Below are 22,684 nucleotides of genomic sequence, written 5' to 3' on the forward strand. Positions count from 1 at the left end.
GGACTGACTCCTGTGCCATCTTGTTCAGGAGTAACTTTGTGCATTGTTAGCATTCATGTGAGAAGAGCTCACCAAAAAATCTACTATTCAACGAACATTCACTGAGCATGTCCCAGGCACCCTGTTAATAACCGTGGATAAAATGACATGGTGATGATGATGATAATGGCTAGCGTTGAATAGGCATTCCCTATACACCAAGCACAGTGCCCAGCACTTAAATGCATTAGCTTATGCAATCTTCAGAGTAGCCCTCTGAGGCAGGTATTATAAGCATTACCTTTGTACAGATAAGAACATGGAGGCTCGGAAAAATTGTGATACGCCCTAGGTCACACATTGACTAATGACAAAGATGGAACCGGAACCTAGAATCATGCATTTTACCATAATAGTTCCCAAGATGAAGAAGACATTGTAATTATAAGTCATCAGCAGATGACAACTCCCAGAAGCAAAAAGTGCAATTAGACAGAGGCAGGGGAGGGAGATGGGAGGTTTGGGTGAAGCTTTAAGGGCTCTTTGAAGCCTGGGTAATTGTCCCATGTATGGCCTGGGCAGGCGGGCTGCAGGCCCCCAGGCCAGTCAGATCCTCAGTTTGGGCACTAGTCTCCCAGCTGCACACACACACATGCACGCGCACACACACACACAACGCACCTAGTGACCACTCAGCCCATGGCTGCAGCTATACCCCCTAGTGCATTCAAACCCTACTTGCCTCTAAGGACTTGATTCCAACCTGTTTTTCAGCACTCGGGAGACAGAGCCTATGTGTTTTCTCCATGGGTCTGGGAAGGGGCTTCACATACATCTTTTCTTTCCCAGTGATGAAAGGCATTCCAGCAGAGAGAAATTCTTCCCCAGAAGCGGATGAATAGGGAATGGCAGGTTCGTTCTGGACAATACCCTGTGGAATGATGGGAAGTGGCGCTCAGTGAGCTCCCCAGAGGGAAGTGGGGCTGGGAGGCTGGAGTGTCTGCTAATACGAAGAAACAAGGGCGAGCAGGTGAGAACACACAAACAGAGGAAGCCTGCGATGAAAAGAATCGGCAGGACACAGCCCTCCAAGCAGCGGCATGAGAGGGGCCCTTAGTACCAGGACAAGACCAGGAAGTTACTCCTTAGGATCTAAGCCATCAAGGCGCTACACACAGCTGAGGTGGGGCCGGGTCAGCCCTGCCCACGTGGCGCTCTGACCACCATTTCCTGGCGGAAAAGGGTGCCTCTGCATCAGCAGGAAACAGCCGCTGGAGAGGTGCAACTGATGGGAGGCGGGAGGGTGCTCGGGAAACTGCAAACATTCCCTACACGTGTTTGTTCGCTGCCCTTCTCCCTACAAGCGTTAACCTTGGAAATTGTAACAAATGGCAAAGACAAAAAACTAGGAACATCAGTGTCTATGCGCGAAGTGGGAAAAAAAAAAAAGAATTGTTGACTACAGGGGGGTGATGTGGACTCTTAGAACAAAACTCAGCTGAACACCCCCTCCCCCCATCCCCTGTGAGAAACAGGCTGGGAGGGCATCAGCTGCCGGGGCCTCATTCAGATTCCCAAGGGCCCACCCCCTGGTGAAGGAGCCATACAAGCAAATTCTTTTATCCAGTGGGAAGCACCTGGTTTATCCCTTCTTTTATTCATGCAACCAGTGTTTACTGGAGGCTATCGTGTGCCAAGTCCTATAATTAAAAGCATGATTACAATTGTGATGAACAGTATAAAAGAGATGTACATGATGCCACAAGGGCCTATACTCGGGATATCTAATATAATCACTTATATGGGGGCCTATGATTAGGATAACTGAACCAATCTGATAAAACCAGAGAAGTGTTGATAATGACACTGCAGTCCAGAGGATGAGCGGATATTAACTAGGTTAAGAGGGCAATAGGAGTAACCCAGCCATGAGGAAAGAGCTAAGTATATATGCTGCAGTGAGCCAGAGTGCCGTATGTATTGGTTAGCTTCAGCTGCATAACAAGTCATCCAAAACTTAGTGGCTTAAAACAACTTTTTTAAACTCAATTTTGTGGGTCAGAAATTTGGCTGGATTCAGCAAGGCACTTCCCACAGTCTACATTAGGTTGCATCGCTGGCTTGGGCTGGGGCTCACTCGAGCACCTGTATCAGTGGCCAAGTCAGTGAGGAACTGGCTGGCCATTGGCTGGGGCTCTTTGGTTCTTCACTTTGTGGTCTGTCATTCTCTAGCAAGCTGCCCTGGGTTTCCTTCACAAGGCAGTTAAAGGTATCTAAAAAGCAGCAAAAAGGAACAAGTTCCAAAGCTCAGGTACTTCTCATGCCGCTGTAAGCCATTGACAAAGACAAGGCATGTGGCTAAGCCCAAATGGGGAGAAGGGACACTACCCAAGGGTGTGGTTACAGGGAGAGGGGAACAAATTGGGAGCAGTAACCTCAGTGTGTTCAAGGAATTGAAAGAAAGCCAAAAGACCAGAGTGAATGTGAGGGGAACACAGCTCGGGTGAAGCTGGAGGTGGGCAGGAACCAGGGCACGCAGGTCCTCCAAGAGAGCTCTAAGATTCGGTCTTTAGACCCTAGAAACAGGCCAGCACTCTGGCTTCTGATTCTCTGTCATGCAGGCTTGTTTATCACAAATAAACCCCTTGAAGGCTGGGTGATGGCTCTTCCAAGCTTGAAAAGCCCAGGACCTCTCAGTTCAGTTCAGTTCAGTTGCTCGGTCATGTCCGACTCTTTGCAACCCCATGAACCGCAGCACGCCAGGCCTCCCTGTTCATCACCAACTCCCGGAGTCCACCCAAACCCATGTCCATCGAGTCAGTGATACCATCCAGCCATCTCATCCTCTGGACCTCTGGGGCTGCCTAATCCCAGGAGTTCTCTCTGTCCCAGCCCAACAAAGCTGTGAACTCCACCCCAGGGACCAGCTGTTTTCTTGGAATAAGAGCTGGGGAAGCCGCTCGGAGGCAGCTGCTAGATTGCCAAGGATCAGAAGGAAAGTAAGCAGGACTGGTATTCCGCCAGTGTAGACAACAGGCCACCTGCACTAGCTGTTAAAGTACTGAATGCATCCAGACCGCTGAGAGGCCACTGCCCTGAGTCGACCCACTCTGGAATACTTTTCCCTCCCCGGCTATCCTGGCCCCAGACCCAGCAATAAAAGGAGTAACATCTGGCACAGGAAAGAGTCACCAGGACATCAGGATCTCCAGACACTGATCCAGCAAGCCACACCACTTGGTAAATATTTTGAGCATCACCCCCTGGCTATCAGGTGACTGGTCTCAACTAACCGAAGGGAAATGAAACTGTGCTCACTGTTGAGGGTGTTGAGGGTGATACGAATCCTGAAAACCAGCAACTGGTCATCGAATCCCCTCCTCCATCTCCATGTCTCTCCTCCCCAAAGCCAGAAACACCTAGACCCCACCAGGTTCTGCCTTCACCCTTTCACATGTCCCATAATCACACTCAGACATTATTGCACTCTTTTATTTACAGAAAACACAGATAAAGCATTTCAATGTTCATTTAGCAAACTGAACCACTCTTTTTTTTTTTTTTCTTTTTTGGCACAAAGAGATATCACAGATGGACCCCAAGATCAATCAGAAAACCATAATATTTATCAGCCATCACTGGTCCAGGGGCAGCCACAAAACTCAGACAGACAGACAGACACAGCGTTGCCACAGACTGGAAGAAATAAACAAGGTCCACATTCACCTCACAGTAAAAACCTGCTCACCGACAGGCAAGGATGGGCAGGAAAGGGCAGTTTTCTCTGCTCCAAGGAGTGGGGGGCAGCAGATATTGGGGAGCAGAAACAGGATGGGGAGGGATAAACACCATTCATAAATTAGAGAGAGGTGGCCTTTTTGTTTTTAACCTCTTACCTTGTTGAAGTAAGACAGTGCAAAAACTACCATACCCTGACCACTCGTCCATTCAAAAAACCTCAGAAGTTGTGTGGTTTGGGGTGTCTCTCCTCTCAGGCGCCCGTGTGTGTGTGTGTGTGTGTGTGTGTGTGTATACGTGCACATGTGAATGTGAAAGTGTGGTGCTTGTAAACATTGTCACCATCCACCAGGGACACACACTCGAGTGTCTGAACGGGGTGGGGTGGGAGCTGGACCCCACTTCGCCCCCTCTGCCCCAGGGATTCCTGTCCAAGACATAGTGCAAATTTCAGAGACAAAGAGAGGCAGGTGGAAGGGCAAGGGGACAGACAGGGGGCAGGTAGGACACCAAAGACGGGTGGAGAGGGAAGGGGGAAATAAGGCAACAGTTAAAAACGGTCCATGTTATCAAAACCGACACCCTGTGCCCCCTGCCCCCACCCGCGGAGCCCCGGTCACGAGAAAGGGCGGAAGTCCCGCTCCTCCACCAGGCTGATGGAGGGGTTCTTGAGCTCCTCCTCCGAGCTGGCCATCTTGTAGCCCAGCTGCGCTAGCACCCGCTGGCAGGCGTTCTGGGCGAAGGCCACGATGTCGTAGGAGAGGCGGAAGCGCCACTTCTCGGCCGTGGCCGCCGAGTTTCGCACCGTGCCGTACTTGTGCTTCCCCAAGGTGGGGTCTCCCCGCGTGTTGTTCTGGATCCAGCGCGCCACGTGGCTGTCCAGGGGGATGCCCAGGAACCCGTAGATCTCCTCAGTCTTCTTCATGGGGTTCCTGGCCAGGTCCTCGTAGCGCACCAGCATGTATTTGCCCTTGAGCCACGGGGGCCGCATGAGGCCGGTGGACACGGAGTTGGAGAAGTCCTCGCACACCGTGGTCAGCTGCGTCACGTCCAGGTTGTAGGGTTTCCGCCCGGTGCCGTACCAGAGCCGCCAGAGGCGGTATGTGTCGCGGAAGGTCTCGCTGCGGGAGGCCAGGATGCCCCGGGGGTCCCGGACCAGCTGGATGACCTTGAGGTTTAGGCGGGGGTCTTCCACCAGGGCCCGCAGGTCGTTGACCTCAGGTACGCGCACCGTCTTGATGGCCACGTGGCTGCGCTCGCGGCAGGCCTCGGCGGCCACCGTCAGGTTCAGCAGGCCGCACCTGCGCACGCAGTCCCCCTCCTCCAGCACCAGGTCCCCCGAGCCAGGGGCGTCGCATACCGGCCGGGAGCACAGCACGCGGCTGGCCCCGCGGCGGAAGATCCTGTCGGTGGTGTGGTTGACGGGCGGCGGCTTGATGTAGTTCTCCAGGAAGTAGAGATCGCAGTCGTAGAGGCTCCTCAGGAGGTCCCGGCTGGCGCCCAGCATGACCCGCCGATCGGCTGGGCTCTTGCCCTGGGTGAAGCGGGGGATGAGTGTGTTCTGCACGTGGTAGAGGGGCTCAAACAGGTAGAAGACGTCCAGGTGCTGGTTGAAGAGCTGGCCCACGAAGGAGGAGCCGCTGCGCGTGGTAGCCAGGATAAGGATGTGGGTCTTGCGCGAGAGGTTATAGGCGAAAGTGGGGCCCTCCTCGCACAGCCGCTCGGCCAGCCCAGCCTCCGCCAGGCCCGGGCAGGTGTGGAAGGACTTGGCCGTGAAGGTGCGGATGGCCGTGTATTGAATGGCGATGGAGGCCAGGGCAAGGAGGAGGACGGCCTTCCAGGAACATTGCATGGCTGGGCACCTTCATGGGGCTGCTTCTCCAGCATGTGAGGTCTGGGGGCCAAGGCAGGCAGCCGTCAGGGAGCAGCCAGGCTTGGGTGCCCCTGACGGCCAGAGGGGGGCACCGGCTTGCTCCCCTAGAGGAGCTGGGTCTCCAGCCCTCAGGGGAGGGGCCCCAGCTCCATGGCTTAGTGCTCCCAAATACACCTGAGCACTGAAAGGGCTCCTACGCTAGACTTTACCATTCTCTGGGGACTCCCGGGGGCTCTTAGGGACTGAACAAACCCATTCCCATACCCCAGGGTCTAACCTACAGAATACTGTGGGGCCTCCCATTAGAACTGAGTACCTCAGTGTGGCCTGACCGGGCAAGACCCTAACTCCCTCAACTCCCATACCTGGGGAACGACCAGCTCCCACCCACCTCAAGCCATTCCCCTGTCTCTGCCTATCCACCCCTGCTGGCATCTCCTGGGCCACCTGCATCTTCTTCCACTCCCATGAGCTGGCACCCACTTCCCCATATGGTCCTCTTTCCTCTGTCTTCTGCCCACCCCCAGGAGGAAGAAGGGTCCGTGTCAGATGCCGCCCCCTGACCCAAGGCCCCGTGCAAAAAGAACCCTTGCACGCCTTGAGCAGGTGGGCTGCTAGCAACCTCTGGCCACCAGGCTGGGGAAGGTGGACAACGTCGTAAAGCCCTTCCTGCTCCCCCCACTCAATTTACAGATGCAGGTGACCAGCTTATTCCAGTGGAGGACTCTCGGGGCTCATGGACTCCCTCAGAGGCAGGTGGCCCAGAGCAGACAGGGTCCAGGGGCTGCTGAGAAACACCCCTTCCCAGGCCCCAGTGGCCTCTAGGATTTGCTCCTGGCCCCTAAGGAAGGGGGTGGCCCCCAGGTGGCGCTATTGGTAGAGAATCCGCCTGCCAGTGCAGGAGACGCAAGAGACACAGGTTCAATCCCTGGGTGGGAAAGATCCCCTGGAGAAGGAAATGGCAACCCACTCCAGTATTCTTGCCTATAGAATCCCATGGACAGAGGAGCCTGGCGGGCTACACAGTCTGTGGGGTCACAGAGTCAGACACAACTGAGTATGCACACGTCTACTGAGGAAGGGGTCCTGACACGTGGGTGAACTGGTTTAGCTGGATGAACTGGTTCCTCCAGCACCCCTCCCCCAGCCAGTCCTCAAGGGCCTCCACCCTTAGGCCCTCACCCCCTTCAGCCCACAGGGTGAGCTCAGGGACCCCACTGTGATTCCTCAGTGGCCCCAGAGAACCCAGGCCAGGCAGAGAGAAGGAGAAGGGTGGAAGAGAAGGGGCATCTCAAGGAATGGAGGAAATGCGGGGAATTGGAGGGCAGGGAAAGTGGGGGTGTGCTGGGGTCCCGGGGTAGGGGCCAACTTGAGCATCTGGAAGTTGCCCCCCCGCCTCCCCCCCAGCCAAGAGAGGCCAGCTCAGTGACCCGCCCTGGGGAAGGCAAAGGCGAGGGAGGGCTCCACAAACTCACCAAAGAGGGGCTGTTCGGCGCTGGGCAGTCCACAGCTGCCGGGTCTCCAGGCCTCGCAGGCAGTCACAGCCCGTGCAGCAGTCCCATGGCCAGCAGACTGCAAGGAGACAGGGAGAGGAGTGGCGCTGAAGCGGGGCTCCCAGTGCCCCCTCCGACCTCTTCTCCCCTGTGTCGCATGCCCATGGACAGCTCCCTAGGGCTGGGCAACGCAAGCCCTGTCTGCTCTCCTAGATCTACCCACTGAGACTCAGGGCTCCAGGTAACCCAGTGCCATCTCGGAGTCCCTGGGTCCAGCCCTCTGAGTCCCAGGCAGCATCCCACCCCCTTCACCCACCTCTCTCACCCACTACCCATACCCTATGAGAAAATGATGCTCCAGTGGGCAGGGGGCTGGCAAGCCTGCATGCCCAGCTGAGAGTCAGTGCCCCATTTAGGGAACCACCCCAGAGAGGCACCCCTCCCAGCTACCACCCAAGAGAGGTGCACAGAAATCCACTGGACACAAACACCCCCAAGCTGGCCAGCTCAGTTCAGCTCTGGTGATCGGACTGACCCAACCAGATCCACTACCTAGTGCCCAACAATGGTACTGTCGGGGTCAAAGTTATCCCAGAAAACGGGGCCGGCTGTAGCACCGTCCAGATGGGTTCTGCATTTAAAATCCGCAGCATCCTGACCCTTTGCGATTCACCTTGTTCAGTGATTTTCCCCAATGGGGGTTAGCGGAAGTCAGGAAGAGCAAGGAGCCTCACCCCAGATCTCCAGGTGGAAACGGCAGCTCAGTGGAGGCAGCCCACCCGCTGAAGCCCGGGAGGAAGGGACAGAAAGGAAGCGAGGTTCCTCTTCCACCCACACAGAGAGAGGAGAACGACTACCTGAAACTCAAAGCAAAAGTGGACCAGGGAGCATCCCTGACCTTCACGCTCTTTGCAAACCCTAAGTGAAAGCACCAAGGTAACAGCATCATTTTGGTTAGTATCCAATGAGTATTTCCTAAGCGCTAAGCAGTTTACCTACCTTGGCTCATCAGTGTTCTGCAAGAACTTTACGTGGAAGCCAGTATCAGTTCCATTTCACAGGCAAGAAAGCTGAGGCACAGAGAGGTGGAGAAAACTGCCTGAACCCATATGCCTGGCTTAACCCCCATCCAGCAGGTTCCCCAGAGCCCACACTCCTTCCCTCCAAGGAGACCTGACTTACTGTTCCTCCAGGCTACCAATATTGGGCCTTCAGACATGCATGTAATTAATGTCCCCTGCTCATTTGTGAATCAGTGCGAGAGGCGCCAGATGTTAGAAGGCAACGTTCAGATGACTTCTGAGACTTAAAGCATGCTCTTCCCTTTGCTGTCTGGTCTGGTTGAACTACTGGGCTCGTGGAGGTTGGGTGAACGCCTGCGCCTTCTGAGTATTCTTCCCACGTTCACTATTGGGCACAATTCCCCTTGGAGGCAGGACGAGTGGGTCCTCATTTCCCAAATGAGTGCTGTTGGGTTCAGCTCACTCACCCAGCTCTCCACACCAGGGAGAGTCTGTTTTCCTGAGAGCCCCTGCTGGAAGGTCAGGGTCCTCACTCCCATTGTTCAGATGATGAAACTAAGGCTCAGAGACTACGCCAATGGGCGTGGTAAGCAAGTAAGAAGTAGGAGAAACTCGAGTCCCTCTGGATCAGACTCTTGGGCCGGCGCTGTGGCTCTTCTACCATCAGTTTGGTGGAGAAGAAACATGCTGAAGCTTAGGGATGGGCCCAGAGGCTGGGGTGAGACAGCAGTGGGCTGGCGGCGGCTCGGGGAGGCCTGGTTTAGGTGTGAAACCCTACTTGGTGCTTAGAGGAAGCGGTACCATGTCACCAGGTGGCAGTAAACAGGGGAAAGACGCAGTCAGAGGTTCTGGGGAACCTCCGGCATAAGCCGAGAAACGCACCCCCGTCCCACACTGCCTCACCCCACGAGAGCAGAAGACGCTGTCTCCATCAGCAGGGTTGCTCGGAGGACCCCACAGAGAACAGCGTCTCAGCTTTATGTGTGCCCCATGCAGAGTGCAGGCCAGCCCTGCCCAAGTGCCCTAAGACCAGCGTGAACGTCTTTCGAGAACAGGTAGGGAAAGTCACCGATACTTGTGCAGAGTAATATTTTTAAATTACTCAGGAGTCCATTCTTCAGCACCAGTGGTATTTCATTCGGCCATATTTCCTTTGTATTTATTCACAAGCATGTTATTATCTAGCATGAGCCAGGTGCTATTCTGAGCACTATGGGTAAAATAACATGAAGGAAAGCAAGTACTTCTGGGCACTCGTGATGTTTCTCCCAGTCATATGTTCCCTTTCCAGGCATCAGCTCATCTAGCGCTCACAGTAACCCTGTGGGGTCATAGTTCCATTTTACAGATAAGAAAACTGAGGTTCTACACGGTTAGGTAACTTCTCCAAGCTTAGAGCCAGGATTCTAGCAAGGCGGCATGCTCAAAATCCTCCTCCCTGACCTACTCCCTCTTCAACCACTTTCAGCACCCTTTGGTCCTCACCAAGACAGGAAATGGAAGCTTTAAAGAGACTTCCCTTAACTCTTAAGATTCCCGTTCCAAAAACAATTCACCCAAGGTTGTCTTTAGAGATGAGCATCTTTCAAGGAGGAAACCATTTTGAGTTTCTTCCCCTCACTTCCCTGAACCACCACCACCCCCAAAAACTGTAAGGCCAGGATTGGAAGCTGCGGTCTTTGCCAATAAATCAGAAGAAATTAAAGCATCATTGCGATGCTATAAATCCCTTAAAAAGCAGGACTCAGATTTACAAGGTGCAATCTGGACACCGGGGAGGGGAAGATGTTGAAGGCAGGCCACCCCGTTGTCACCCCTCCCACCCCCGACCCCCAAGGAGGGCAAAGCCAGGGCATGGGAACGGGAAGATGGAGGAAGTCAGGCCCTCCTAGAAATGCCCCTGCTCTCCTGCCAGCCTGGCAGAACCAGGCCCAGGGCCCGCCAAGCGTCCTTGGTATGCTGGAAGCAACTGCCCTGGAAACCAGAGGCCCTGAGGCCCGGCCCCATTGTTCCCAGGGGAGCTCTGGCCACTGCAAGGGATACCCTCAATACCCCCATCCTCTAAGCCGGACTGTGGGCCCCAGAGTCCCTCGCTGGGGCTTCTTGAAGCCTGCCTGGCCTCCCTCCACCTCTGGTGAGCCAAAACCCAGGCAAGCCTTAGACGTGGGTGTCCAGAATCTAACTTCTTTTGGGAGTCACCCACTCTCAAAGGAAAGTTCAGACTTGGGAACCAGCCACCTTCAAATTAGGGTACAGGATGGGAGTGGGAACACCTCCACCTGGGAGAACGAGAATTCAGAGCCAAGAGCTCAAGCCATGAAACCACACCTACCTGGACCTATCACTCGGCAGGACGCGGGCCTGGGCGACTCACTCGTTTTCTCTGAGCCTCAGTTTCCCCACCCATAAAGTAAGTATTACCGTAGCAGTGGTCATCTGAACAGGCGTATAATATGGTACAGCCTTGCACTTGGGACGTTGGCTGTGGCACCAGCCCTGTGGATGACCAGATTCCCCCAGTCTCCCTGGACCTCTGGTTTTCTCACCTAAGAAATGGGGATAATTTTAACAAGGCTGTTTTTTTAGGACTGATTACTTCGTACAGTGCCTAGCGGGGATTGGAGAAGGAAATGGCAACCCACTCCAGTGTTCTTGCCTGGAGAATCCCAGGGACGGGGGAGCCTGGTGGGCTGCCGTCTATGGGGTCGCACAGAGTCGGACACGACTGAAGCGACTTAGCAGCAGCAGCAGCAAGAAGGAAGTGCTCAATAAATGTTATTTTTATTGTCATTGATGCCTCGCGTGCTTTCTAGGTCAAGGAGGTCCCTCAGAACCCATCAGCACTGACTGTGACGGTGAGGCAGACACGCTCCCTGACCGCTGTGCCCAGACCTCTGCCAGGCAGCCTCTGCCTGGAGCTCCTGCCTTTCTGCACACTCTCCCAGCCGGCGAGCTCTCTCTGCGGAACCGCCGCAGTGGCTTCCCTGCTGCCCTCTAATGGCCACATCCTGCAGTGCCGCCCCTTAGCGCGGCGTCTCGGCTGGGTTCAGAATTCCTGGCTGGCTGGCTGCAGTCTAATGTGAGGACGCAGGCAGGCAGGCGGCGGGGAGACGATGTTGCAGAAGCAGCGAGGTGGGGGGATGACACGCCCACCCGGGCTGCGGGCTCTGCTCTGTGCTCCCCTCTGCCCTCACCCACACACCATGAGGCAGGCGGCAACAGGCAGCCTCAGCATCTGGAGGGTCTCGGCTCCCTGGTCTCCTTCCGCTCCGGCAGGGAAGGAACACCGAATGTCATAGGCTGGAGCAACCCACAGGCTCTGCATTCGCCTGGCTAGTGACCTTAGACTCATCCCCTGGCCTCTTTGTGCCTCGGTTTTTTCCTAAACCCAGTGACCCTTAAGGGCTTCCCAGGTCTGGCCATCGGAATTGTCCGATCCCTGGAAGCCCTTGTACTTCATCCTCAGGGTCAGGACCACCCTCCCTGAATGATGCAGGAACCCTCCTTCGAAGTGGGAAGGTTCCAGTCACCTTCCAAGAGGCTACCAGGGCTGGCAGCTCTGCCCCTATCTCAGCCCGATCCGTGGCTGCCCCGGTGAGGCCCAAGAACCAAGAGGGATGCTGCCCTCTGACGAGTTAACCTCTGCCTCCTGCTCTGTTTAATCCACACAACCCAATGCTGTGGTTCTTTGTCTTTTCTGGGTCACAGACCCCCTTGGAGAGACACAATCCCTCTTCCCTGAAGATCCATTTGTGCCCACAGTTTTACACACACAATTAGAAGGCTCTTAAACCTCCTAACACCCACCCATGAGCATCCCTTCTCTTCCCTAGAGACTTAACCCTTTCATTATTAACATTCTCCCCCACCCTAGCGTTTTCTTTTTAACCGATTCTGTCAGAGAAGGCTCCACAGATGTTTAAATACCAAGGTGGAACCATCACCCAAGATACATTATTAAGTAAAAAAAAAATGTTTTTAAGTCCAGGGCCAGGAAAGACATGGGCAATAGTGTGCAACCATTTCTCATTTTTTTAAACGGGAATGTATGTGACTATATCTATACACACACACACATTTATTTGAATCTATGCATAAACAACCACAAGAACTTGCACTGAACCAGTTAACTGTAGCTGCCAGGTGGGAGGAGCTAGGAGACGGGTGGGAGGAAGGCACAGTTTATACTGAGCATGTTGATCCAGTTTGAGTTTATTAACTTTGGGAAACAGAGAGAAGCCACCTCATGCAAGAACTGGAGGGACAACTGATGACAGGGTGTGGCACTTAAGCCCAGCACTGGCATCTCACTGTGCCCCCAGGGCACTGCTCTCCCTAGGGCACTGCTGGCTGGCTCTCTCCACCGGCAATTCCAAGGCACCAGGGTTGCATTCGCCATCTTTCAGACAGAAAAACAGCTCAGTCTGCTCAGGCGGGGGACAGAAGTCACCTGGGGCTACTGAGACAAGACGGGAGCTGAAAAAGGGGGAGACCTCCAAAAGGGGACCTGAGGCTTTGGGAAGAGCAGCTAAGGCCCAGTTGGGGAAATGACTCCCCTCCTGGTTTTTCTCCTTGTTCCCTTTTCCCCTGCTCTTGTGAAGTCCAGGAAGACAGGAGAAGCAGAGGGAAAAACCTGATCATTGTATCAGATGATACAGCTCATCAGAGTCAGGAGTCAGTATGGAGGAGCCCCGAGGCTCTGGGGTCCCCGAAACTGGAGCAAGAAGCAGAGGGAACTGGATGGGGGAAGAGATGGATGGGGGCACAGAGTTGGCAAACAGGCCTCTGGGATGGAGCCTGCAGAAAGGAAATGCTTAATCCCTGTGTCTGCAGTAGCCAGTGATGATCCACCATACGTTTGTTTAGTTATGTCTAGAACACATAAAACAGCAAAGTTTTTTTCTTCCTAAGGAAAAAAATGTGATGAAAATGGGCAAGGGGAAAACAGGGGTATGAAAGTCCGAAAGAACGAGGAGCCAGGTCAGTGCACAACAGCCCATGAGGTTACACAGACAGGTCGGAGTTACCTGTCAGCCGATGAGAAAAGGGAAATACTTCATTTACGTGTTTCATAGGATCCATGAAGTGAAGATTAAAGCACCTGCTCAAGAGATACCCAACTATTCCTGTTACTGAATCCAACACAAGATTTATCCAGAAGGCTCTCCTCGAGAGCCCTGAGCAGGTATCACTGTCCTTAAGACCTCATACCTAGTAAGTCCAAGGACAAGTTTAGCAGTGCTGTGTCCTGAAACAACCTTCAAGGCCAGCAGGATGCCCATATGTAGTTCAGCCAGCGCAGCCTTGGGAGGAGGTCATCTGATGGTGTCCAGACTCAGCCTCTGAGGTCTAGGTCAGCCCAGGGGTGACTGGAAGCCCCAGGGCTTCTTTCTCTCTGGGGTCATGCCCCCTCAATCTGAAACCCTGTGAGGTCTATGGGCCTTCTCTCCAGATCCACACCAATCCAAACTTGTGTTTTGCACACAATCTCTGGAGTCCCTGGGCCTCATGGCTTATCCATAGACCCCACAGAACCAGTACACACATCCTTCAGGCACCTCCGATGGGGGCAAGTTCTCACAATCATGGTTCCAAAGACAAGCATCCAGAGATGACCATCCACCAACTTTTCACCATCAGCAGAGAGGCTTGACTATTTCTCATGAGCCTCGATGTCTCCAGAGCAGGTCACTCCAATATCCACATATTTTGACCCTGGGACATGCATGGTGTCCCAAGCCTCCTTGAGAAGTTTACCCAAAGGCGTGCGAGGAGGCAGAGTGAATGCAGGTTGGACATCCTGGTTGTGGGACTAGCCAGGGCTGGGCTGACTCCTACCGCTGATGCTTTACCCTGAGCAGAGCACTTAACCTCCATAGGCCTCAGCTGTCCTTATCCATGAAATGGGAAAGATGATCACAGAATGTTTCGAATATTTGGATTGTGAGACAGAAAGCTGAAGAAGCTTATCACAGGGCTGGGCACAGAGCAGGATTGACTAACAACTCTGGGCATGATTTTGAGGGACTACTCTGCTTTTGAACTGTGGTGTTGGAGAAGACTCTCGGGAGTCCCTTAACTGCAAGGAGATCCAACCAGTCCATTCTAAAGGAAATCAGCCCTGAATATTCATTGGAAGCACTGATGCTGAAGCTCCAATACTTTGGCCACCTGCTGCAAAGAGCCGATTCATTGGAAAAGAACCTGATGCTGGGAAAGATTGAAGGCAGGAGGAGAAGGGGATGGCAGAGGATGAGATGGTTGTATGGCATCATCGACTCAATGGACATGAGTTTAATCAAGCTCTGGGAGACAGTGAAGGACAGGGAAGCCTGGCACGCTGCAGTCCGTGGGGTCACAAAGAGTCAGACACTACTGAGCGACTGAATAACAACTCAAACCTACAAACAGGCCAATAGTGGCCTGGAAATGTTCAAAGAAATTACACCAGTGCCACGGCCTCCTCCATGAAGCTCTCACCACCTGTGTAGGTTGGAGACCCCGTTGTTCAGACTGCAGGGACTACCTACAGTCCTGCCGGTCAGGGGGTCCCGACCGACCTGAGGAAAGTTTTCCCCAGCAGCTCCTGCCGCATGGCCCCAGTGTGCCTGACTCCTCGCGGGGAAGGGATGAGTCAGAAGGGCCCAGTTCTCTGTCTCGGGCTGATCCTACCACAGCCCGGCCTGTGGTAGGCGGGCCACTCTGCACCCACACCAGGCGGAAAGGCCCCGGTTTCCTGTCCCCCCCACCGCCCCTCCCCAGCAGCCGGTCGTCATCGGAATAGTACCCAGGCCCCGCCCCCTGGATACCGGGGGCTTTGGCCCCTCCTCCCCGCTTCAAGGATGAGAAACAGCCAACAGGAGCTAAAGCGAAGGCCGCTGCTGCTGCCCGAGGGGCTGGGAAGGGAGGACATCTGTCCCTGGATCCTGGAGTCTCCAGTCTTGGGCCACCTGCGTAAGGCCCAGCTGGCCCGTGGGGATATGGGATGGAGGGCTGGGCGCCGGGAAAGCTCACCTGAGCTTTGGGGCTATTACATGGGATGGAGGGGATGCTGAAAGGTTGTTGCTGAGCCGTGAAAGGCACTGGGATTTTTGGCCTCTGGAGGAGAGGGATTCAATCCGGGGCCAGTGACGAGGCTTGATCACTCAGAGCTTTTGTGTAATAAAGTTTTATTAAAGTATATTCTGACACAGACATCAGAAGGGGGCAGAAAGAGTGCCCCCCACCCGGCTAGTCTTTAGCCGGATGTTATATAGCTACTAGCTGGCTGCTAATTAGAGACAGGAAATGTCTCAGAACTCAGAGACTGGCACCAGGCCCCTCACCCACGACATGCATTTTGAGATAATGTTGGCACAAGGTGAGTTGTCCCGGGCCATGAATCTTGAAAAAAGGCAGTTTTCCAAGCAAAGGCGTAGTCTCATTAACACAGCTTAAGAGAACATTTGCATGAGTAAAACATACTGGTTTGTCAAGTAAAAATGGACACCAAAAAATGTCTTGATTACCACCTGGCCTGGAAGGGGCTGGATTGGGGCAGAGGGTTTGGGTTCAAGGTCCAGAAGGTCCCCCTGGCCCCTAAGCCCAGAACTTACCACCAGCCCCCAGCTGGCCCCAAGGATGCCAGACAGTTCAGTCTGCCAGTTGTCTGTCTCCTGGATGAGAAGTGTTGCGGAGAGCCGCTCACGGGGACCCTGACAACCAGTCTGTTTTACTTGACAAACCAGTATGTCAGACTGGTTCTGAGTCTTAGGCGGAACCAAGTTGAAGATAGAGTCTAGGGTAAATACATAGCTCATTAACATAGCTTAAGAAAAACATTTCCATAAGAAAAATGCACTGGTTAGCTCAAGGTTTGAGAAAAGTTAAGTTCAGGTGGAACCAGGTGTCGTCATGGCAACGCAGAATTTTAAAAGAAACCTCTTTTTAAATTTGTATAGAGAAGGGAAAACAATCTGACACTTGTAGTTTGCTTCCTCCTGCTACTGAAGAGAGGGATTAAAAACTGCCTGACACTTGCGGCCTATTTCCTCCATTTGGAGACCCTGGCCTTCCTGCCTGTCACCCTCTCAATACGCTTGAAGGGAGCCTCCAAGCGGGGGCTTTCCACAGGTACTGCTACCATCTCTCACAAGTGAGGGAGCGTGTCCAAGTGTGTGCGGCTTGTCCTTGGGGGCCAGGATTCAAGCTCAGCTCCGAGGACCCCTAAGCGCTGGCCCTAACCACAAAGCTGAAATTCCCCAGACCACACCCAAGAGCATGGAATGGCACCAGCCCCTGGAGACTAGAGGGGACAGGCAGGGCCAAGGTGGCCACCAGGCTCCCCACACACACCAGCGCCAACCTTGACCTCAGCGTTCACGCAGACCCAGAAGCAAGTTCACCCAGCAAACACCTAGTGACCATCTCCAAGGATCAGACCCCTGCTGTGTCAGTTGGAGGGATGCAGGTCCAGCTGCGTCAGCTGCCTGCAGCCCTTCCTGCCTGGTTCCTGGCACACCACAGGTGCGTGGGTACCATCTCACCGCTTCCCAAGGGGTTCTCCCCTCCCCAGCTGAATGACAAAGAGAAGCCCATCACAAAGATTAGAAAAAATACTGGTGCGAGCAGAGGGCACAGGGCAATGTCTCACCGGATAGGCACTAACCAAAACAGACTCTGCCCCCCACTCCGGGGCCCTGGCTCTGGTTGGACGAGTAGAGGTAGGGGAGTGGGTGGTTTCATTGCCAGCAAGGCCAGAAATGCCCAAATGCCACGCAGCCAAGAGGATGCCAAAAACTGTCTTGATTACCACCTGGCCTGGAAGGGGCTGGAATGGGGCAGAGGGTTTGGGTTCAAGGTCCAGAAGGTCCCCCTGGCCCCTAAGCCTAGAACTTACCACCAGCCCCCAGCTGGCCCCAAGGATGCCAGACAGTTCAGTCTGCCAGTTGTCTGTCTCCTGGATGAGAAGTGTTGGGGAGAGCTGCTCACGGGTACCCTGACAATCAGATGAGCACCTCTGCCCCTACATCAACAGGGACCTCCCGAAAAAGACACGATAGCAACTGCTCACAGGGGACCATCTCACAGGGGAGGGGCGAGGCCCACTGAGGCTGAGCAGCGTGCTGAGAAGTGGCGGAGGAGGGGCCAGATGCAGGTTACAGGGTTCTGTGTGTGAGGTGCATACGCAGCGAAGTCCTCACCTGTCTGAGTTTCTCCCTAAAGACGCAGCTTCCTTCCCTGACCCCCTAAACCCCGTGGTCTGAACCGCCCCAGCTATTGTGCTGACCCTGTTAAGGCACACTTAAGACGTCAGGAGCAACACGGCAGAGGCTGAGACCCAGACCTCAGATCCAGGGCAGGCTTACCCTCACAGGACTTTCCCAGGCACCCAGGGAGAGGAGAGATCACCTGCCTCCCTTAAATAAGATCACGAACCTAACACTCAACATCACGGTAATGCTCTTAGTGCACTAGGCGAGGTACTCAGTCCACAGCACCTTTGAAATGTCAGCACCGGGCTTGTCTGTCATCTTCACCTGCCTACAGAATCCCTGAGGGAGGGCGCCAGGCCCTCTGCCCACCCACCCATCTTGGGGTCGAGGGGTGCCCAACTTGGGGCCCTCAGCACCCTGCAAGGACGCAGTGGGTGCTAAGTGACTCGTTTTCCCCAGCAGAGACCCAGAGAAGGGGAGGACTGTGCTCTGTTTTCTGTCCCAGAGGAAGAGATGAGCGTTTGCGACAATTCCCAGCCCATGGCCTTCCAGCTCTAATCAAGGAGCAAACACAAAGAGAGAATCACTAAACATTTAGAAAACGCGGGAACTCTGTGCCCCACGCAGTACCGTGGGGATTTATAAAGAACAAATCATGCCTGACAAACTTGATAGCTTTCTTGATAGAATTACAAGACTGGTAGATGAAGGAAATGCAGGCAGGGTAATATATCTTGATTTTTAGCAAAGCATTTGATACAGCGCCTCGAGTAATCTTACAAAATTAATTCAAACAGACTTGGCCCTAAGCACTTGTCATGGGGCTGAAAGCAAGAAGGGGCAGGTCCCAAGGGTCCCAGGTGGAAGAGGCAAGCCCAGGGGGAAGGAGCTGAGGGACAGAGTCCGGGAGAGAAGGCAGGGCTGCCAAGACCCAGCTTTGTTGGGTCAGATCTTACTAACATCTTCATTAACGATCTTGAGAGAGGGAGTAAACAGTCCGTTAATGAAATTTGCAGAGGGTATTAAATGGGAAGGTGTTGTGAACACCAATGAGGATGGCAAAGCGGCCCAGAGAGACCTGGGGGAAAAACCTAGGCAGGAAACTGTCAGCATGGAGAGGGCTGGGGGCCGGGGGATTCTGGGGCCACCTGGGGCTGCCAGGGAAGAGGGAAGGACAGCCCCAGGGCGGGGGTGGGGCTGGGGCAGCCAAGGCCAGCTCGAGTGATGGCTTTGACTGGCAAAGCCCAAGGATCTCAGTTTTCCCATCTGTAAAACAGAAGGAAGAGCAAGCAGGTGTGGAGAATGAGCCGTAGCTCTGAGAGCTGGTACTGATGCAGGGACTGCCTTTTAGGGAGCTCGGAGTAGACGCCCTCCTTATGGGAGGGAAGGAAGGGGACAGTGACCAGTGACGTGGAGAGGAGGACGGGTTGTCTGCAGGCCAGGGAGGGGAGAGCAGCAACTGAAAAACAGACCGGTGAGGGAGACTGGCTGGGCCATCACGGGAGCCCAGAGTGGCTTCGAGCCACTGCCCAGACACTGCCGAGACACGGGTTGCTGGGGTAAGCAGATGTGGGCAGGCGCCCGTCTCCCAGCCTGCTGGGCTGGAGCCCAGAGCCAATCCAGACTTGCAGGGTGCGCTGGGCACACTTCAGCGGCAGAGGTTCTAACCTGCAGGGATGAGGAGGCCAGCATCTGTTATCTTTCTGGAGAATTCCTGATTCCTCTTCAGTGGCTCACCAGGAGATGCTTCTCCAGACAGGTGAACCCGCCTCTCCAGGATCCGGGAAGGTCGCCCCGGCTCCAGTCCCCTCTCTCAGTCTTCAGAGCTCCAAGGGGCCGAAACAGGACGCTGCCCGGCCATCTGGACTTGGGAGGATGTGTTCCCGCAAGCCTCCCAGGCAGGTGGGGTCTGAATGGGAGCCAGGACTCCCGAGCACGGTGCTCAGGCCCTCAGCCACCTAAACATGTGCTCCGTGGGAGGAAGAAAGGGATGGCTGGTTCCCAGCTGGGGGTGTACTGGTGGTTCCTGGGGAGGCTCTTTCAGGAAGCAGGAGGCCAGCCCCGCCAGATGTCAAGACTACCTTGCCGGATGCAGAGGGGTGGATCCAGGTGAATGCACCGCCAGGGGGAGTGCCCTTCCAACATCTTGAATTAATGGCGCTCACTGAACACTCACTATGGCCGTGTTCTTGGTGTGTTCCTCAGGTTAACACATTTGACCTTCACAACAGCCCTATGAGGTGGGTGAAGAGCTCTTACTTTCCCATTTCACAGAGGAGGAGACTGAGGCATACACTGGTGGCCATGAGCCCTAGCACCTAGTCAGAAAGCCCGTGGGAGAAGCAGAACCTGCCAGGAGCCACAGAAGGAGCTGAGCGGCTCCCAGGGTGGGAGGGCTAACCCCAGTGGGTGGGGAGAGGCAGCCCCTCCCACAAGGACCCCAGAGCCTTGCCCTGCCGCTCCCTGTTCCCCATGAAGGGAGCTGGTCCAACTCCAACCACACTTGTGGAGCCTGGATTTTTACTATATGTTTCCCTTCTCCCCCACCACCGCCGCGATGAACAAGTCTGTTTCCATGGAAACCATACCGTGACTCAGGGCTTCGGGACCTTCTCTGAACCAGATTATGAATATCAAATGCTCTCTCCCCGCACCAATGCAGAGTGAATTGGAAAAGTAAAGAGAGACCCACAGTGGGCAAGGGAGGGAGACAGGGATGTGGGGAAGGGGAACTGCGGCGGAGTTGGGGGGTGGGCGGAAGGAGGTTCAAGCCTCTCCCCACCCAGTGAGAGCATGGCATCTGGGCCCCCTGCAGACTCAGCGGAGCACAGATGCACACCTCCTGCGTGTAGATGTGGCCGGTATACTCATACCCCTGTATCAGCCCCCTCAGTACCACTCCTCGGGAACTAGGGCCCTAGAAGAACACATCCCTTCGAATGGGGACCTGCCCATGGCAAAGGTGGCCAGGCAGGAGGGAAGCTTGTCAGCAAGAGGAGCTTGACTTCAGATGCTGAAGAGGAACCCTCCAAGCAAAAACATGGCAATACTCAGCAAAGAGGGAAATTTGGAATTTTAAGGGGAAAATGTGCTTCCGCTTTGCGATGAGGTGTGTGTTAACGGTGTGTGCCAGGAAGGAGGCGGGGCTAGGATTTCAAAGCCTCAGCAGGGTTGGGGGCAACATTAGCAGAGGCAGCCTCTCACCTCCCCAATACCCCGCCGCCCTGGCCTAGCCCCTCACCTGCCAACATCAGGACAGCAGCAGAGAAATGAAGGTTTGCAATGCCAGGCTTCGGGGCCTCCCTCAGGGGGCCAAGGGCCCAGGGCAAATCCACCCCTCCAAGCCCCAGTAGCTCCCGGAAGATCCAGGAGGGAGAGGAGGAGAATAGATTGGAAGCTTGATACCTCCCTGGTGAATCCAATGCGTGAGTCATGATGGTGAGAGCACTTGGAGAAAGAAACAGGGCCATGGTGCTGCCCCTAAGTGTCCCCAGCTGCTGAGGGCCGGAGCCTGGGGACTGCCCATCTAAGTAAGGTCTCTGCCTGTGGCAGCCAGCCCCACCTCAAGGGGTAGAGGAACCCTTGAAGCAGGTACCTGGTACCTCGGGCCCCCTCCTGCTTGCCTCCTACACCGGTCCCACCTCCCACCCCCAACCCCCGGTCCCCTCTGCCTCCAGTCCTTATCTACCCTCTGGACATCCACCTCCCTACCCCCTGCCTTCACCTCTCTGTCAAAAGTCTAAGCCCATTCTCTGGCTCCTGGACTCCCTAGACGCCTCCAGCTTCGGAGCAGTGTTTAAGTCCATCAGGAGAAAAGCCGCACCAGAGGTGAGGAGCGGTAACCCTGGGAGGGGGCGGGCGCAGGATGGAGGGCGGGGGGAGGGTACCATGTGGCATCGCAAATCAGGCCAAGGTGCCACCTGAGGGCTACCATTAGGTCTTACCTTTTAACCCCTAGCTTCCCGGCTAGGGCCACTCTGGGTTCCCAGAGCCTGGGAGGGGCTGCTCTCCAGGAGGGGAAGAGCAGGCGGGTGGTTCTGGCTTCCGTGGGAGGGCTGCACCTTCCAGCAGCCCCCGTTCCCCCCTCCCCCTCCAAGACCAGTTCATCGCAGAGTGGTGGGTGCGGGTGCGGGGCAGTGGCTGGGGGCAGGAAGCAGACGACAGCCGCCGTCTCCGCGTGCAGCGTGGTTTTGGAAAGTTGGTGCAGACGTAGGGACCCCAGGGTCTGCAGGGGTCTCAGCAGCCCCGAGCCCGGCAGGCTATGGGACGCCAAGCCTCAGGCAGCCCCCGAGTGCGCTCCGCCGCGGAGGGGAGCGGGCGCCTCGGGGCCGCCGCGCGACTCAAGTTTGCTGCCTTCCCCGAATGGGGGCGGGGAGGGCCAGGGCGATCGCGGCGCTCACCCGCCGCCGGCCCCGGAAAGCCCCTTCCTGCGCCCGACAAGCTGCGGTCCTCCCCCCGCCCCGCACCGCCGGTAGCGACTGTCCCCAAGCGGAGGGGCGTCTCCCACCGCGCCCACGCCCCTCCCGGCTGCTGCGGCGAGTGTCCGCTCCCTCCCGCCCCGGGGCCCGCCGGGCCCGGCCGGTACCTGGTCGGGGGCGCGCCGGGAGCCGCTGCAGCGCCCAGCGCCGGCTCCATCCTCGGGTCTGGAGTCAGGCTCGCCGGGGGCCGGCGGGCGGCGGCGGCGGCGGCGGCGGCATCCTCCGCCTCCCGCGCCCTCCTCCTCGGCCTCCCTCCTCCTGCCTCTTCCACCGCCTCCGCGCGCCCCTCACGGGCCCCTCTTCATGGCCCGGGGGCGCGAGCCCAGGACCGCTCGGCCAGCTGAGAGCGTTCTCCGGGTCGGGGTACGGGATCGGAGACCGGAGCGCGAGAGCCCCGGGGGCGCCGGGCCGGGGGCCGGGGGCTGGGACCGAGAGCGCGGCAGCCCGGGGCGCCGGAGCCTCGCCGAGCGCCAGCCGCCCTGCGTCCCGAGCCCTGGGCAGCAGCGGCGGCGGCTACGGCGCCGAGCGAGCGGCGGGCGCTGCGGTCCGGGCTCCACCCCCCCAAAGCCGCCCGCCCCTCGGCTGCTGCCCGCCCCCTGCTCTTCCCCACCCCGCCAGCGCGCGCCCTCCCGCTCCCCGCGCCGCCCTGCCGGCTCAGGCTCCCCGCGCTGCTCCAGCCACCAGCCCTCGGGACATCCCCGTTCGCAGGCAGGTTCCTGTGCCAACCCATCCAAACCGGGGGGGGAGCCACACCCACAACCCGGGTTTTGGGAGCCCGGCGAGCGAAGGCGCAGGCTACCCATTGGCACCACTTTCTGTACATACCCCTACCCCGCCCCCGGTGTGTGTGGGGCGGGGGTGGTGGGGGTCGGGGGTGGAGAGCGCTCACCGATGGCCTTCTGCCTGA

General features: G+C 56.1%; 1 protein-coding gene across 2 annotated transcripts; it reads right to left on the reverse strand.

Moving 5' to 3' along the window:
• Positions 1-3,466: 3,466 nt before the first annotated feature.
• Positions 3,467-22,322, reverse strand: CHST1 (carbohydrate sulfotransferase 1). 2 transcript variants are annotated; one of them, XM_055546945.1, is made up of 3 exons: positions 21,885-22,322; positions 7,066-7,162; positions 3,467-5,611 (listed from the first exon to the last, which is right to left on the reverse strand). In XM_055546945.1, the coding sequence occupies exon 3, from the start codon at positions 5,567-5,569 to the stop codon at positions 4,334-4,336; it is 1,236 nt and encodes a 411-aa protein (XP_055402920.1). In that variant the 5' UTR covers positions 5,570-5,611; positions 7,066-7,162; positions 21,885-22,322; the 3' UTR covers positions 3,467-4,333. The 2 variants fall into 2 exon arrangements, with proteins under 2 accessions (XP_055402920.1, XP_055402921.1); XM_055546946.1 differs by lacking the exon at positions 21,885-22,322 and adding an exon at positions 8,083-8,527.
• Between the last annotated feature and the right edge of the window lie 362 nt (positions 22,323-22,684).

This window comes from Bubalus kerabau, chromosome 15 (assembly GCF_029407905.1).
Source record: "Bubalus kerabau isolate K-KA32 ecotype Philippines breed swamp buffalo chromosome 15, PCC_UOA_SB_1v2, whole genome shotgun sequence".
NCBI lineage: Eukaryota > Metazoa > Chordata > Mammalia > Artiodactyla > Bovidae > Bubalus > Bubalus kerabau.